This window comes from Symsagittifera roscoffensis, chromosome 5 (assembly GCF_963678635.1).
Source record: "Symsagittifera roscoffensis chromosome 5, txSymRosc1.1, whole genome shotgun sequence".
In the NCBI taxonomy this organism is placed as follows: domain Eukaryota; kingdom Metazoa; phylum Xenacoelomorpha; order Acoela; family Convolutidae; genus Symsagittifera; species Symsagittifera roscoffensis.
In genome coordinates this window covers 26,807,317-26,825,312 of record NC_087066.1, presented here as the reverse complement: position 1 = coordinate 26,825,312, position 17,996 = coordinate 26,807,317, and the positions used below count along the sequence as shown (strand labels likewise).

The window sequence follows — 17,996 nt, the reverse complement described above, 5'->3', positions numbered from 1 at the left end:
GTTATTAAAGCAATCGTGTTATTTGGTGTAAAATTTTGTCTGTAACACGATAACTAATTTTTCGGCAATTCGCTAAAAAACCTCGAAGGTAGACTTGATCAATGATTTTCTCAGATATATTTTCTCTCTTGTTTTCAACAACATTGATATATTGCTTAAATCAATTGGTAGGTAAAACTGGTTTTGAGAGTTTCTTTGAATCACCAAGAAAATCCTTTTTCGTCAAAATAGTTTTGTGCCGGAGTCAAAAATTCGAGAAGATTCAAAATTCGATTTTTAAGCTCGTCGTTTGAAATTGGAAATTGTTGGCGCCCGAAGTTTTTTTTAGTAAACAGCGTGCGTATGATCGTTCGGCCAAAATGGTTGTCCTTTAATACTATCCAAGTTTGAAACTCTTATGTCACGGAAGGGATGAGTTCCTAGAATGAATATTTTTTGGAAAACCTAAAATTACAACAATATGACATTGATTATTAAGTTATCTGGGGCGAATCTCCGACAGGTTTCAAAAAATAAATAAGTCCATTTAAATAAGTTTTAAGCGTATAAGAAATGATGACTAAAAAGTTCTAAATGGCCTATCGGGTTTACAGTTCGGAAACAGTCGCTCGGTTCCGATTGAAACTCGGTGTGCTCCGAATCGACTGGCGATGAATATCGGGTAACTCCATAGCTGACGAAGCGATCGAATGGTCAGCAGTCGTGAAACCCGACCCTCGTCTGTATCTTCGGATGAACAAACATTTAAAAGTCGACCTAAACTTCTTTCTAAACTCACGGTTAGTGAAGTAATACACGAATGGGTTTATGAAGAAATTAATCGGAGCTAGTATCATGTAAAAGAAGAGAAACTCACGTATCCGAAACAAACTGAGACCCACTCGTGATCGTAATATTCTCGTTTGAAAAACGAAGTTGACTTCACTACAAAGTAAACAAAAGAAGGCAAAACACAAACAACACTGCAGAGTGAAGAAATTAGGGCGGTTCTTCTCCAATTATTGTGTCGGCTCTCTAGCTCCTCCTGGCTTTTAGATTTTGTCAAACTTTTATTTGTCGCTTTTAGACTCTGTTTTTTAAACATCCTGTCCAACTTTTTCTGCATTCGACCAATGCTCAGTCGGTTATTTGGGTTTCGGCTATCTCGACGTTGAGGTGCTAGAACAACGGCTGATGTGGAGGCTTCGTTTTGTGAGCTCGGATCGCTGTCGTAGGATGTTCGGACGTGTTCGCTCGTTGGACGACGGCCTGTGGGTTCCGCGGGGAGAATTTCTGGCCGTTCGTCCGGCTTCTCGTCTTGAATACCTGAATTAAAATCAAATCGAAGACGACGGCGCTGATGGGAATGAATCTATGTCGGTCATATTGCGTACCCTTGTAGGTTCTTCTTAACACGTCAATTTTGGCTGACTGACCCTAAATTTTTTCTTAAGGCGCCTTGGGCGCCAATAAATACTAATTTTGAGGTAGGAAGTGCGCGACTAGAAAAAAAAACATCTTTTTCGACAATAAATTTCCGAAAAATGGCCAAAAATGTTTTTTTTTACTAACCTATTTTTTTAAATCAGGAATCAAAAATTTCCAGCGGCGCAAAAGTTTTGGTCAAAATAGGGTCTTCATAGTGATTTGGGAGAGCTCGGAAAATTAATTTGCAGGGCCTAAAAAAGTCTTTGATGTTTTTTTTAAACTCGCTACTTTCAAGAAAATCCTTGATCATCCACTGGATTTTGAGGTTGGTTAACTCAGATGTGATTTCTTAACTTCAGCTGAAGAGAATAGAGCGATAGTCGTATAGCCACAAAAATTCGAATACGACTCAAGCTAACAAGAAATAAAAAGTAAGACTAATAGAATAATAATAGGTGTATATAAGATCTTTATTTGGACCAGGGGCGGATTTAGGAGGGGGAGGGGGGGGGGGGGGGGGGGGGGGGGTCAGACGCTCCTCTCCTCAGGGATTCGACCCCCTGCCGACCCAAAGGGTCCCGACTTTGTACTATTTTGAGATATCAATTTTTGGCGACGGACCCTAAAAATTTTCTGGCAATTTTTTGGCAAAATTTTTCCAAAATGTGCTAAAAACGCTGTTTGGCCTGCTTTTTCAAAGATTCGCCTGCGGCGCAGAAAATTTGGCCAAAATAGGGACAGAAGATAAAACAGTGCTTTGGGAGAGCTCGAAAAATCATTTTGGTCGTCCTAAAAAAACAAAGGTCGACAAAATTTTCGAAAATTGTTTGAAATCCGCCCCCCCCCCCCCTCGAGAAAATTCTAGATCCGCCCCTGATTTGGACCTATTTGGAAAAAATTCGTATATCTTTGCTGTAATTACACACTAACTGTCGCCGTAAACCGATGTCTCATCATTTTCATCCTCCGAGTCCTCCTCTATGTTTCCCGCCAACTCCTCCAACTCCTTCATCAGTCTCTTCATACTGCGCAGGCGGGAGAAGTTGAGTACAAACACTGGCACACACACTCCCACCAGAAGAGCCACAGATATGAACAAAGAGGGCTTCTCCAACATGAAGATGTCTCCCAGCACGAACACGCCAATCGAATAGGCTGTGACCAGTGGTGGAATGCTACATTAAACACTCGTACAAGATCAGTAGCCTGCTGCTGAGCGAGTTGGTATTAGGTATCTTTTGGAATTTTTTGATAGATATAAATTTTTTAATTTTCTACATTTTTTTTGGTTTGAGAAAAATATACATTAATTGTTAGTACAATTAATCAACTAGTACTGTTTTAAAGCGCAAAAAATAAGTTTTGCGCTTTTTTACCTGCAGCAGAGAGTTTTGAATTTTTTCTGTTTCTCTTCGATAATCCCAACTGATCTTCTAGCTCCAAACTGACCTAAAACAAATATCATTTTTTCTTTTATAAAGAGTGTCGATCATTTTTTTAGCGAGAGTTATTGAAAAATTGAAAAAGAAAAGGGTGGCAAACAGCCAATCAATTTTTTAGGCGCTTGAGGAAAAAACTGATAAAACTAAACAAGATTTCTCGTAAAAGGGCGACGTCATAATTGTTCCGGCTGCCCGTTAAGCTCTAAACAATAACAAATCCAGTCAAAAATATAAAAATTGACAACGACTGGAATTTTTAGGGTTTTTTGTAATAACATTCCTCCACATGCTAAAAAAAAGTTGAAGACAAAAAATATCAAAAACCTATTGACAGAAAAAAATCACAGGTGGTATAAAAGCATAAATCAAAACGTCAGGACAAGTATGACAAAATTATGCCAGGCAAAAACAAACCCTGAGCCTAAATATTATTTTTTTCTCGTATTTTTCTCGGAAAGCCGTATCTTTTCTTCGAACAAGACTGCTCGTATCAGGACAAAGCTCGTATCAGGACGAAGTTTCGCGCGTTAGACGAAGCCCGTGTTAGTTTCCCCATACCATGTTCTTAGATAAAACAGTTTTAAATTATTATTTGTTTAACTTTAAGTTTTCGAATTCAAAATTTTCCAGATGGCTTAACAAATTTTGCCAAAAATGTCGAAATGTCGAAAAATATTTGGAGAAAAAGCAAAACCCGAGCACAAATATTCTGTCTTTTTTTCGAAAGTAGGAATAAAAATTATCGGTGGTAGGTCAGTAAACTGATGTGACAGCAACCCGAAAACGGGCAGACCAGATCCGTAAGCCGAAAAAGAAATTACGTGATCAGTAAACCGAAAATATTTTTTTCAAAGCAACATTTCTAAAGGAACATTTTTAAAATTATTTGACCTCAAAATTTGTTTGGAATTATGCGCAGCAATGTTATAAATTAAGTTTTAGAGCCAAAGAATCGAAACTTTTTCATTACGAGGCCAAATTGTGCACTGGATAGGCGCACAATTTTGTGTCTGTATGTTCCTGGATTCCAGAAACTAATCTTAAACATGTTCCAAAATGTACGTGGACTCCACTTACAAAACTTCCGTGGATTCCGCGTACATATGAGTGTAAGGTAAAATTTGTCGGCACATTTGTTGTGTCGCGGATTCCGCTACAAGCGAATATAGCTATTTGTTTTGGGTTCCGCAACTGTAAGTGGACTCTGCAAAATAAAAGCGGAATCCGCAAATTTAATCGGGTTCCGCAAACTGTAAGTGGATTGCGAATTTGTTCAACGCTGAATTTGCATATGAACAATTAAAAGCTAGAGCTGGAATTCTTATCTTTAGCAATGCGGAATTTAAAAGTAAGGACTCAACTATTGTCAGCGGAATCCATGAACAAGTCCTATAACATTGGTTACCTAAATCGGTGGATGTCATCTTTTAGTTTTTTGGAGACACAACACCAAATAGTTTCAAAATTTCGAGTCATTGAATTAAGTGTATGAAAACACAACACACAGCATATCACCAAATTAGGTCAGTGTTTGGGATTCCATCAATCCCAAATACTGGCCAGTGTTTGTACTGATGGAATCCCAAAAACTGGAATAATATGAAATAAAAATGGAACAAATTCATTATTTGAAGTCATTAGGTTGAGAGTGATTAGAAACCCAACGCATAGCAAATTGTCGATTTAGTTCAGTATTTGGGATTTCATCGATCCCAAATACTGGTGAGTAATTGAGATTCCATTATCCCAACAACTGATCTAGTAAATTTCTATTCTGGTAAAATCAAATCAAGTAATTAAAAGATATAATTTTAAGCGCCACTACATATATACATATATGCAAACGGAATCCGCAAACAAAATGCGGATTCCACTTACAATTTGCGGGTTCCACTTGCACCTTGCGGATTCCATGTACAGTTGCGGATTCCGCAACAGCTCAATTTAACTATACACATGACTTATTGTTTGTTTGTGGACTCCACAAACTGCTCTGGATTCCGCAAATACGGTTGCGGATACTGCAATTTCGTCTAGTTTTGGAGCGATTTTGAGCGGAGCAGTGTTTTAAAACTTTGCTAGTGGAATCCATAACAGCAAAAAGATCCAAGAAAAGTAGCAATGGTGTGGATTCCGCGACAAATCTGATTTTGGCTTGTTTTGGAATCCGCATACAATGTTTTCAATTTTTTTCGATGAGTTTATTTAAAGCGCAGTTAGTAGTTATTATGACGCAACTGGTTATGTAATTGTCTCATAAATCGATTTACTGATACGGTAACTTACTGATACATCAATTAAATGCACGCACACCAAATTATACGTCCTATCACCTGTGAGAACAAAATTTGAGTATTGGACTTTTTTAATCTCCCAAACGTTTTTGATACCGTATGACATTCAAATCTATCGTCAAAAGGATCTCCCTACCTATCCCCGTTTCAAAAAACTGGGGATGGTTAGCTATATTAAATCAGCGAACTTTCGAGCAATCAGAATGCAACAAAATTAGACTTCACAAAAAAATCTAGAGCTAAATCACAGTTTTTATTTAGAGGTGTGAAGTTTGCTAGTAGATACCACATGAGCGGGAGATTTTTAGATAGATCCCGCCTATTTGTGGAAAAAAAAGAGTTTGCGCGGAACTCATATGCATTCCAATGTATCCTATTTTCATTTCTAATTGGTTGTTAACTGAATTAAAAGAAAACATTTCATCTAGAAAAACGAAATTCTCTCACCACAAAAACGTTGTAATGGAACATATAGACTATCAATTAAAAAGAGGGACCAAGTTAACATCCCCCCCCCCCCCCCAAACACGTTTAGAGGGGGGGATGTTAACTTGGTTCTAAGTGGGAATTTTCAGCCCATCAGAATTGAGCTTTTCGCGCTTAGCAAGTTTAATTTATATTGAACGCTGTGGAGGATCTTAACTTGGTCTATTTGGGAGGGGGGGGGGGGGGGGGTAACTTGATACAAAAAGAGTTTTTCAATGTTCAGCTTGACGAGCCGTGGTTGGTTCCATCATTAGAAAATACAATGGTATTTTTGGGATTTTCATCATTTTTTACACTCACTTTTCATCTTGGCGCAGTACCAGAGGAAGTAAGCCAGCAGAAGATAAAGCAACAGACTGTCCAGCATCAAGCCTGGTTGTAGGGAGAACTTAAGTACATTTCTCCCCTTCACTGTAAAGTTCCTCAACAAGGCGCTTTTGCGTCTAAAACAGGACTCCACATCGTGTACTAATCATTTTTAAAAAATTGATAGTTTTTCAAAAGTGGATGGTTGTCAAAATTGATGGATACATCCTACGCTTCTTAAATATAAATTTCAAAGCTAGGAAATAAATAAAACAAGTTCAGAAGATGATGCTGAAAAACATAGGGATTAATCCAGTGCTCTTTTTAGGAAGAACCAGTATTCATTTAGACTGCAAACAACAGTTAAGTGTGAGTTAATCAAACGATGTATAAACGGCTCTTTTCTGGCTCCACGTTGATTTTTCCTGAGATTTGATTTGTGAAATCTGCAAAGAAAAGCAACCAAACCAGATAATGGAGCTCCGAAAACTACTTTTGTGTCGAATCAAATAACTTTCAAGTGATTTCCAAACTCAAATGCAAAAAAAAGAGGGTAACCTCAATAAAGGATTGAATTTGATCCACAAAAACTTTGGGACCAGAGTTCTGGTTGATTGAGTTTCTTTATCTGAAGAAAGAACCCATCAATTAAGCTAACTTGCTGCTAACTAAAGAGTTGAGAAGATTTCCTGCAGAAAATTAAGAAACTGAGGTTGCAACTTCTAAAAAAAACTTTTTTCTCAGGTTTTCTTCTCTGTTCACAGATTGCACGGCTTATTAGATGGGTGTTAAGGTAATTTGTGCCGCATTTGAAAAAAAATTTCCGAAAAATGTTTGTCATACAACTTCCATGTATGGCAAAAATGTTTGTCATACAATTTACATTTATGGGAAAATGTTTATTATAGAGATTTCATACAATTTTCTGTGCGTATGGAATTGTATGGAATTGTATGACAAGAAATTTCCCATTTATGAGAATTGATGATAAGCATTTTTGGTCAACCCGGGCTTGGAGAGACTTAAAAAAACATTTTCAACTTAGTAAGTAAAATTTTTAACCGCCATAAAGTCTTTTTAATGCTGTTTTTGCGAAATTTCAGTGATGTTGCTGTACAGTTTTGTTTCATTGCTGAATTTTTGCGCTGATTTATCTTCGATCAGAGATAAACTGATACTGGCGCAGTACTGAAACTGTACTGTTTTTAGTAGCTCCGTTTAGAAAAATTTTAAGGTCAGTCAGCCAAAAATGGATATATTAAAATAGTACAAAGGAAGGAGGGACCCTTTGGGTCGACAGGGGGTCGAATCCCTAAGAAAAAGCGTCCGCGAGAGCTGGCGAATTTTAAGGAGTTTTTTTGATATGATATTCGAAGACTAAAAAGAGGATCTAGCACTTCTGAATTCACAAAAAAGTGCACAAAACAACTCTGTGATGATGATGATGATGATGATGATGATGATGATGATGGGCTTTTTGTTATACTTTTATGAGAGGGGTGTGTAACAGAGCTGTGTAAACCAGCCAGAATTGAGCAGCCAAACAAATGAGCCCAAAATTTTGAAGAAAAGAGCGTAAATTTATCAACCCACGGTTGCTACATAAGTATTCTATATACTTTTTTAGTATTTTTGGCCGGTTAATAGACCAAAAAAAATTACAAGGTCAAATTTTGCTATACTTCTGTGGTTTTTCACTCGCTTTGTTTCCTTGTGAGAATTTTTTTAGTCGCTGTTGAATTATTCTTTGAAAAAATCTACCTGAATGTGGGGCTGTGTGGTTGTGTGAAGTTTCGGTACCAGTCGTACTGTTCTATGTACTCCGGGTATGCCTGGAACCAGAGCACTAGAGTGGGAAACAGCGTCTGGAACGCGATGTCATTCAGTGCAATTGTGATCAGGATAAAGTTCATGATCTGGCGCTAGAACGGAAACAAATATAGCTAGGAATGTAGCAAGGAATACTCCGATAACCTCAATAATTCATGTATTTGAAAAAAATTATATATATTTAAAATCGAAAAAAAATCAGAACAAGTTTCCGGAAACATTTTTTCATTTTTTTTCCAGTAATTTCCCGGTTAATATGTTTAATAAAGGGTATTGAATTGCGTAATAAAACTGCAAGAATGAGAACTAATTATTGTAAAAAGAGCATATAAACTGCAGTTTAATTAAATTGGGTTTCATCATTATTGAGGTGAATGTCACAAACCAAAAAAATGCTGGTCAATTTTTCTCGACGCCATTAAATTTTGAACTTATTTTAGAGCTCGAATCATGACTGTTAGAGCCTTAGTGTGACATTCCATTTGATTCCCTGAGAGCTTTATTTGAAGAAACAAAACGCGTTGAAAAAGCAAAACCTACGCTACATTTCCTTCCCACGTCAATTGTGGTTCATCGAAAATAGCAAAAGTTACAAAAAACAAACTCAAATGCCTCAAGTTTGAAAAAAACTGCTGCTAACTGTTGCCAAATTATTGCTAATATAAACTTTTATTGGAAAAGTTGATTTATTATAGATTCGTCATTTGGGATTTTATGTTTTTTTTTTTATTCTCAAGAATAGTAACGAATTTCGTGGTCATTTTTTTAAAAAATATTTTGTTTTAACCAGGTGGGTGTAGTGTTATGATCGACTGAGGATGGGAGGGGCGCTTTATTCTGCTCTATTTTTCAATTTTCGGAGCCGGCATTATAAAAATAATTTTCGGAAAAGAAGAGAGTCTTTGCAGTAAAAGTGAGTCCTTTTGGTCAAGCTAAAAAATTTTCCATGTCATCACTTTCAAAATCCAACCTTCTTCGACTTGATTCTATTATTTGAGATGCACTTGCCTCTATGTCGACTGAGATGAGTCGTTTGAGCACTACAATAGTGACTGAATTAGCTATGATCCCAATCACTCCCATCAACCACATCGCACCTGAACACCACAATGCGCATTACTAGCAGAGAGTTCATTTTAATGGGGGACAGGGATGCTTAAAAATGTTAATGAAAATAAAAATTGAAATAATGTAGGTGACTCACCAATAAGACCGTATGTACCATCTCGGATACATTTAGACGCCTCTGAAATATTTCAAAAAAAAATAAAATTACCAAGGTTTAATCAAAAATTTTACAAAAATCTGTTCGAAAACCGTATTCTCCTTCAAAACATCAAATTGGAAGTTTTGAAATTTAAAAAAAATTTAAGAAATTCGTTTAAAAATGTAACTGTTCGGAGCCTGATATTCTAATTTAATTGCCCGCCGATCGGCTTATTTGTTTGTTGCTAACCGTTGTTTAACTCGTGGCAGGAAATATTCGGCGAGTCACAGTCAATTTCCATAACAGCAATTCTTACCACAAGACTTTCATCTGGCGAAATAAATAACTCTACTGCGAATTAAAATCAAAAACCATCTCAGAGAGAGGGGTTGTTTTATAGTTTCATTAAGTTACTCATAGTTCGGCATTAAAACAACAAATTTGCTGTCATTAAAAGTGTATGAAATTTACATTTTAACTGTTCATGACAAACTTGCAGTTTGATTGACTTAAAATTTAGTTTGACGATCGGTTAACTGATGCAAATTAGTAGAACATGTTTGTTTTGACCCAATCTTGTATTCTGGCCTCTGTTTAGAGCAAGTGACACCGTGTCGAGTTTTATTTTCAAATTCTCATACTGACTTTGCACCCATAAATATACAGAAAAAAGCTGTATGTACCATGACAACTGTCTGAAGAACACACGAAATTCAGAGTTAGATCAATGTGAATGTAGCCAAAGCATTTTTTGGAAAGGGATGGAAATGTGAAAACCCCATCCTTCAGTAATAAAATACGCTCTAAGCCCATATGATTTCACTTTTGGTACTTTTCTCTGACATTATTTTACCCGACTAAGCTTCAGCCTATTCAGATCCGTCAATGTGTCTGAAACCCCGCGCCTGTACAAAACAGTCATATACACAATAGTCCAAAAAACAGTTCTACTGATCGAATTGATAATTGTTCCAGAAACTAATTTAAAAAATTCTCTCGGATTCAACACATTTTCATGACAACTAATCGGGCTAACATAAGTAGTATCGCAGAGAAATTAGAAAAACCTAGATAACAGCAGCAGCCACTCATAAAAAGCAAAATTATGCAAAACATAAAATTTAACGCAATCAAAAGAGTGGACCCTTTATTTATTCCATGCAAAAAGAGACAGGTTGTTCAAGTTGCTTCACTTGCGAACACTTGGCAAAACTCAAAAGAACGAAATTCACTAACTATCGACGGAAATCAAATTTACTATCAAAAATTCGGAGTTACTGAAATTTGAAAGGTCTGCTTATATTAAACACCGAAAACTGTCAGACAACTCTCTTTCCTCGCGCTGCACACAAAGTAGTTACAATGGATACGTGAACGCTCCGTTGAGATCGCTGAAAAACACTGCTACTTCCCCGATCCAACTGACCTCAAAAAACGTAAGTTCAGAACCTACGTTCAGAAAACATTTAAGGATCGAGCAGCAGTATCCGATGTAACACCACGGCAGACAATTTTCTCAGCCCAATATGATGTGAACCCACAAACAGCTGCAATTTACCTAGTTATACTGCTAATCAGCAAGCTGTAAATAGAGCTCTACGCGAAAAAAGACCAAAGATGGCAGAGCTAACTTCGCTGACTGGCTTCGAATTACCTCTGGCTCTACAGAAAACTCACGATGGAGAGCAGTTCTTTCTGCACGCTTCTGGTCCCCAAGATGAGAATCGGGTTATTGTGTTCGCCACGTTACCTGGGTTAAACTGTCTATTGTTATCAGATAAATGGTTCTGTGATGGAACGTTTTTGTCTGCTCCGAATGACATTTAATTTGTTCCCAATCAGAATTGTTTTGTTTTCAATTTTAACATTCATTCCTCATTGCCAAACAAAAAAACTTTCGAAAATCAACTGTTTTCCTTGATTTTTCAAAATTGAGCTAGAGTCGACCTGAAACCGGAAAGTTATTGGATACATACAAAGTGTTGATTTCACCCCCCCCCCCACCCATCCGTCTATATTTGTTGTACCCTAGATTTTCCCGTTTTTAAATTTACCCAAACTTTTTCCGGAAAATTGGAAAGAAAATAATTGCCGACGGGGATTCCATTGTTTGATCTTAAGAACTTGAGTCTAATGCTCTAACCACTATACCATTAAGTCTCTGCTTTTGATCTGATTTAACTTTCCAAAGTGTAAGTCAATTCTGTCGGCGCCAAAAGATCAAGGTCAGAAAATTCAATTGGTTTTGGACTGTTTTCTGTGGGATTTTTTTAAGAATTTTTTTTGATGTTTTGGACTCTTTTATATGGCACTGTTTTGCATGGAACTGTTTTGTATATGCACCCTGAAACCCACACGAAAATAGAAAGAGTAATTAGATTGGTTTTATCGGAGTACATAGAATTGACACTGATGAGAAGCTCAATAAGCAATTTAAATTTTCAAATTTCTCTCAGAATCGGGATAATCTCAGCTGTTCAAATCAGGTTTTCATTTTGTTTTCTACCATGAAGTTTAGAAAAAGTTAAATTGATTCGTAGTTAAGGTGTTTATTGATAAATTGTGGCAGTTTTTGATTCTGAGATGTCCGGGGAGAGGACAATTCCAATTCCAAGTAAGTTGCCGGGACGGCTTGAGGGGAGATGCTTTTGGCTTTATTGAAATACCCGCTCTGAGAAACACAACTTTGCTGCTTTTTTGTGTCAACTGACACGGTCACTGAATTAGAAAGCGATTGGGCCGATACCACCTTATCTCGGGAGTTCAGTATTTTCACCAGCAAGAATTTCTTTTCGTCACTATTTTATGACACGCAGTTTGGACTGACTGTGTCTAAAATTTGGATGCCAATATATTATATCAATAAAAGCTGGAAAATAAGATAAAAAAGAATTTGTTTTAGTACTTGTGAAAAACTTAAACTTCTGTAGACGAAAAATGAATTATATTTCGCCAAACTGAGGAACAAAAACCCCAGCTCCTTGCTAAAAGTCAGATCCACCAATGATATTTTTTAATAATTGATGTTTTTAAAAAGTTCCCACCCTTCGTTAACTCATTTCCTGCTTAAAAACAAGGATTGAAAATAGTTGCATCTCATCAAATATTTTCATTATGATCCTACACTCCGTTTAATGAGTTTGATTTTTGTAGATGTCTTGGATTCCACGCACTTGTCCGAAGTCAAGTGCTTAAACGGTTGGTGGTGTTTAGCTACCGAGAAAAGAGAACTGAATTTTAGGAAAAAGCGGAATTCAGAGACAATTATACTACGAACAATTTTTGTTTTCAATAGAAGCGACTTGCACTAAAAATCGCTGTAAATTGAATTTTCTTAATAGCTAAAATCCATCTTTTGTCAGTCAATATCAGAAATTGCGAGTGCCATCCAGTCTTTAGGATCGAATTTCAAAAACACATACTTTTGAATGTTTATGTTTGCGTACACTTAACTAAACTTTATTTTTGTTCCGACCCTTTTCACAGAAAAGTTGTATCTTTTTATAGAAGAACCGGAGGCTTCGTCCATATGCATTTTTCAAGGACGCCCGTGTGCGACCATGCACTTTTTCAGAAATTGCAAAACAATCCTTGAGTAATTGCTACCACAAACAGAGGCCGAGGGCCAAGGAGAAAATACATCGACGGCTATAATTGCGTATTTTTTCTTCCTAGTACGACTTAAACTGGCCCCCAAAAATCCAATTGGACTACCTCGTTAGGTACATTCGGTTTAAATGTTTCTTCTAGATTACCCTTGGCTATATCTGGTTTCCTTGGTTATATAGCAAAATATTGTCCAAAACACTGTCTTAGATTTGTAGATTTGTGATGATTTCCTTCGCTGTTGGTTTTTTGTCTCGGATTGCATCCCTGATGATCTTCAGGATTGGGTTTTTCTCGATGTGAACCTCCACTGTTTTGAGAGAAATTACATCTGGATGATCCATTCTCCTCAACACTTTGCGTACCGTCGGTATCTAAGAATATATCCACTGTCTGTGTTTATGAGGGGTTACCAGAGGCCGTGAAATTTAGATGGAGATGAAATGATCGTGTTGAGTTTTTTTGATGCCGTATCGTGTTGGGGTAGTTTGTCCTGGGGTATTATTTAAATAACTGAGTCAGAGCTAATCGAGCCCAGGGTTGTGGTTCGATTAGTTAGATTATTGAGAACTAGATTGAGATTACGTTGCCTGACTGGGTCGGAGAATTTACAATCGCCATGCTGTTTTCTGGCTAATATGGTGCTAGAGTTGAGAAATTTTTGGCCATATCCTTGGAACTTGAATTATCGAAAAAAAATTTGTAATGATGAGAATTTGAGTAACTTGAATTTAACACTTGAGAACGAAGTCTGTTTTTCTGTTTTCCGCTCGTGCATGTATTAGGCGATGTGCAAATATCTAGTCCATCATTGGCTGGATTTTGCTCGCATGACTTAACGACCTCGGTCTGGCTTTGATTGCTTGATGTATTTGCATAATCACTCGATATCGTGAGTCCATTGGCAGAAAATTAATTGCATGAGTTTCCTCCCTCTATCGTTCGGTTCTGCCGCGTACTGTTCTTGAATTTCTCTGTCCTTTGGTTTTTCGTACTTTTATGATTTCCTTTGGCGGATTTAGTGCTTCATTTATTATTTTGTTTTTTGCGACTGTGAATGTTAAGTCATAATGACTTGCAAGGGGGCGCATCCGACGAAGGGTATCTTGATAGATAATCTAAAATCCCAATTTTTGACTCTTGACGGTGTTCTATCTTAAAATCATAAGGTAGTAGCCTGTCGTACCATCTTGTTAATCTACTGAAAAATGTTTTGTTTCCTTTTGGCGAAGACAATGTTTTGTGATCTGAAATAACTGTAGAAAAGGCATGCGTAAAGGTAATTTCTGTAAGGTTCGATGGCCCATACAACAGCTAATAGTTCGAGCTTGTTGGTTGACTATTTACGTTTTGCGGGATTGAGATATCTAGATGCAAATGATATGAGTTGCCATCCCTCTTGGCTGTGCTGTTCTAACGTTGCCTCGCACACGACAGGTGTTTCACTGTGTATATCGAATTGTTTAAGTTCAGTTATGCTTGCCATCAACCGCTTTAGGTAGTAGAACGCCGTTTTGCATTGATAAGTCCATTATTTTGGTTTAGGAGTGGTCTTAACGGTGTGCTCAGTTCTGCAAGGTTTGGTAAGAAATCCTGTAAAGTGTGCAGAGAATCCAGCAACGATTTTAGCTCTCGTCTAGTTTGCGCCGCATTCCATTCGTCTATCGCTTTCGTTTTTCGGATCAATGGGGTAACTCCGTTGTTGCTTATATGGTGTCCTAGCCATTGACAACTTGATTTTGCGAGTTGGAACTTTCGGAGCTTCAATGACGCGTTTGCCACGTTGATTTTCTTGAGCGTTTTTTCTACTAACGAAATGTGCTCAATTTTGGTTCCTTTTGAAACTATTCAATTGTCATCGATTAATATGTGTGCTTGAAGGAAATCCTTAGTTAAAGTATCCATGACTCTTTGAAAGTCAACGGGCATCGTTGTTAAAGCAAAAAATCCATTTTAAAAGTGATAGGTACTGGTGGATTCTCCTCTCACTAATGAGAAGTTACTTTGTTTACTTCTTTTTGTTTCGAAAGCCACTTGCCCGTATGCGTACGTTAAGTCAAGAGTTGTAAAATAGACTTCCCCGTTTTTTTTGCAACTATCTGACTTAATCCATCCATTAACTCTTCTATATTTGGCATTTGGTACTTGTTTTTGCGTATCTGTTAGTTGAATTCTCTTGATTTGAACCCCAATTTTATACTTTGGTCTTCTTCTTGATTATAATTGGGGACACGAAATGTTTGTCCGAACACTCTTCGAGTTCGTTATTTGTCCCTCCTGAATGAGACGTGTTATTTCCTTATCCATTTTATCCTGTAGACAAATGGGCACTCTCCGCATTTTTTGTTGTACTGGTTTTAGTATGTCAAAGAAATCTTCCCGTACCTTGGCATTGCGTATGTACCCTATTCTTGTAATTATTTTTGGAAACAACTTAAAGAAGAATGATTGCCACTCATCCAACTCAAGCTCTTATCCGGCATTTGTGTTGTACTCCATCACTGACATCACGTGGTCCATCTGGACCAACTCCAGCCCCAGTGAACCAATCAAGTCCTGCCCCAGGATTGATTGATGATTTCCTGCAATGACCGAGTCTTCCGCTGAGTGACCCACCCGTTGAGTTCGATAATCACTTCAGCCTTTCCAAGAATATGTATGCGCTTGTTGTTGTTATCCAAAAATTAGACCCTTCATGGGATTAGATAAAAATTCGCTCTCCCCATGGCCCGTGTGTCATTTCTTGCGAACTAAAGATAGTTATCGGGGAGCCACTGTCGACCCACAACAACATGCTTTTACCACACACATTGGCCAGAATTCTTGCATTTCGGATTTTGTATTTGATTTCTCTACGCTTACGCTTTATCGCCATCACCATATTTTCAATGGATCCATTGGATGACTCAAATTCTCCTTCCGCCTCTTGATTCACCCATCCCACTGGTTGTTTCTTATTATTACTCTCCATACTCTGCTTGCTCCGGTGGTGTTCCTGCTCTTCCTGCACCATTCCCACGCGTCCTCCTCCTCTCCAATTGTTAGTTCCACGACGTGTCCCTCGGCATGTCCTTTCGAAGTGTCCAAATTTCCGGCGTGCATTATAGCTGGCATTTTTGTTGGGCAAACATTTATATTTTCCAACGTTAAAGTTGGGAGCATCGCACTTATAGCACTTCCTAAGATTTGACCCCCCTGGTACGTTTCCGCGTCCGCCGCGCCCTCGGTTTCGGAAACATCGTGTTCCCCGTCAGATGTTCCCCACAGGTTCCTGTTTGATGTTGTTGTATGGCGCTGATGCCGCTGGCTTTCCCGTGTACGATTTGTATGCTCTATCCCCCCGTTCATAAGATGAAACAACCCAATAAACTTCCTCTTGCCTTTTGTTGAACGCGATAAACCCCACTGGCAGTCCGACTCTTTCGAATTTTTTATGAATATTTCTCGCACATTCTCCGCCGCATCTGTGAAGTCGCACCGTCCCACCAACGCGCTGAGCTCCGCATCGATCTTTTTGAATGTTTCATGTTCTCGTTGTTTGCGTCCATAGAACAAACCCTTTCGTGCGTCACATTCCGTCTGCGTTTAAAAAAGGGTTCAATGTAGTCCAACACACAAGGATACCGTACCGTTTTGATATCCACTCCTAGTTTCCTGGCTTTGAAAATTCGTTGCGCCTCGTCTCCTCCAATACATTGGTACAGGTTTGACTTGAGTATTTTTTCTGTTTGACTTGAGTTTGAGCAAAAGTTTCAGCGTGTGATGGCAGCCAGTGTTTCTTCTCCGTAGTTCATTTTTATAGTTTTGAAGATTCTTCGGTGGATTTTGAAAGCAATAGTTTATTACCTGTATCTATCCATATTCAGGGTCAATTTTTTAAGCTGCGAATTTTTTTTGAGAAAAAAATAAAAATTTTGCAAATCAATTAAAAGACAATGAGACAGGGCGTTTAGTCCTTCAATCCTCACTTCAAGCAGGACACTTGACACATAGGAGCAGGGGCGGATCTAGGATTTTCTCATGAGGTGCGGATTTTCAAAAACATTTTTAGGCCGATCAAATTGTTTTTCGAGAGCTCTCCTAAAGCACAAAAAGACCCTGTTTTGGCCAAACTTTCTGCGCAAAATTTTTGAAAAATAGGCCAAAAAAGGCATTCTTAGAAATTTTTTGGAAAATGTTGAGCAAAAAATCGCGTTTTTTTTGGCACGCGCTTCCCTCTCAAAAAAATTTTAAAAAAATAGGCGCCGAAAGCGTCTTTAGAAAAAAAAATGTTAGGGTCCATCAGCCAAAAATGGATACCTCAAAATAGTACAAAGGGAGACTGTTTGCCCCCGCCCCCTAAATTCGACCCTGCGGGGCGGGGGTAGATGTTAACGAGGAGTGGTAAGCTCGGGGGTAAATGTGGTGAAAGCTAGAGAGGGGATACAAACGGGGTGTGTACATGAGGAGCAAGCGTGGGGGGGGGGGGGGGGGGGGGTGTAACGTGGGCGGGGGCATAAACGGGGGCGGGGTGGTTGTAAACGGGGGGAAGGACAAACAGTGGATCTTATACACAATTAAACGATTAAAATTTTTATTTGATGTTTCGTTTAAAGATCAAACTTTAAACGGAGAGGGTAGCTCATCTACGTTTGAAACACGTTTTTAGAAGTGCTTGAAACCACAAACTGCCCATCAGTAGTTCTGTTTTGAGGGCAGACACCACTGCTATGATACAAAATCACAAAGCAAATCAGCGGATAAACTGCAAACCAGCAATTGGGACGAATGGTTCCAAATTCTTGAACGGCAATGAGTAGCCCTCAAACCGAGTACATAATCCAGAAAGAAATTTTGTTTGGTTTCGACCTAAAAGAAGGTTCAGAGACAGCTTCTATTTTTGTTTACGCTAAGTTAAAATCCATTTGGGTCGTCAGGAAGAATTTCGTTCCTTTCATAGCGTGTGATATGGCGTTCATATTCAAATTGAGTCTAAAAGACAAGCACTATGGCACTTCAATCAAGAGGATAACTGGTTTAATTTAACTTTAACTGCTGTGATACGGCAGGAAGGCCGCCCCTTTTGAAATTGTTATTGTTTTTACTAGATGATGTTAAAGGTCATAGTGTTAGTGATAGTGTGAGTGAACGTTGCATGATGATAGATTGAATATGTCAAGGTCGGTACCAGCCGACCGCATTAACAACTTGATGTAGAGCGAGAGAATCACTCTCTTGTTTTCTGGTGAACCATACAGAATACGTTATTGTTAATTCATTCACCAATTCAACTTATACCAACTGTTTTATCAGTTAAGCTTTATCAGTTAAGTTTTCTCACAACTGCAAAACACGCGGGCTGCTTTTTCAGCACAACACTCAAAACAAAATAGTCCAACAACATTTTTTTTAAATAAGCCGGGTTACTCGAAACGCCCC

General features: G+C 38.1%; 2 protein-coding genes across 2 annotated transcripts in view; both read right to left on the bottom strand.

The window, feature by feature from the left end:
* Positions 1–374: 374 nt before the first annotated feature.
* LOC134846002 (uncharacterized) lies at positions 375–9,469 on the bottom strand. Its single transcript, XM_063863165.1, has 8 exons — positions 9,222–9,469; positions 8,970–9,011; positions 8,774–8,862; positions 7,697–7,857; positions 5,930–6,072; positions 2,784–2,856; positions 2,338–2,582; positions 375–1,305 (listed from the first exon to the last, which is right to left on the bottom strand). The coding sequence occupies exons 1-8, from the start codon at positions 9,271–9,273 to the stop codon at positions 833–835; spliced, it is 1,278 nt and encodes a 425-aa protein (XP_063719235.1). The 5' UTR covers positions 9,274–9,469; the 3' UTR covers positions 375–832.
* Positions 9,470–15,050: 5,581 nt separating this feature from the next.
* Positions 15,051–17,996, bottom strand: part of LOC134846672 (uncharacterized) — a 6,056-nt gene continuing 3,110 nt past the window's right edge. The window contains exons 4-5 of the mRNA XM_063864057.1: positions 15,552–15,849; positions 15,051–15,134 (exon numbers count right to left, since the gene is read on the bottom strand). Of these exons, the coding sequence (XP_063720127.1) occupies positions 15,051–15,134; positions 15,552–15,849 (382 nt within the window). The remainder of the gene's footprint in view (positions 15,135–15,551; positions 15,850–17,996) is intronic.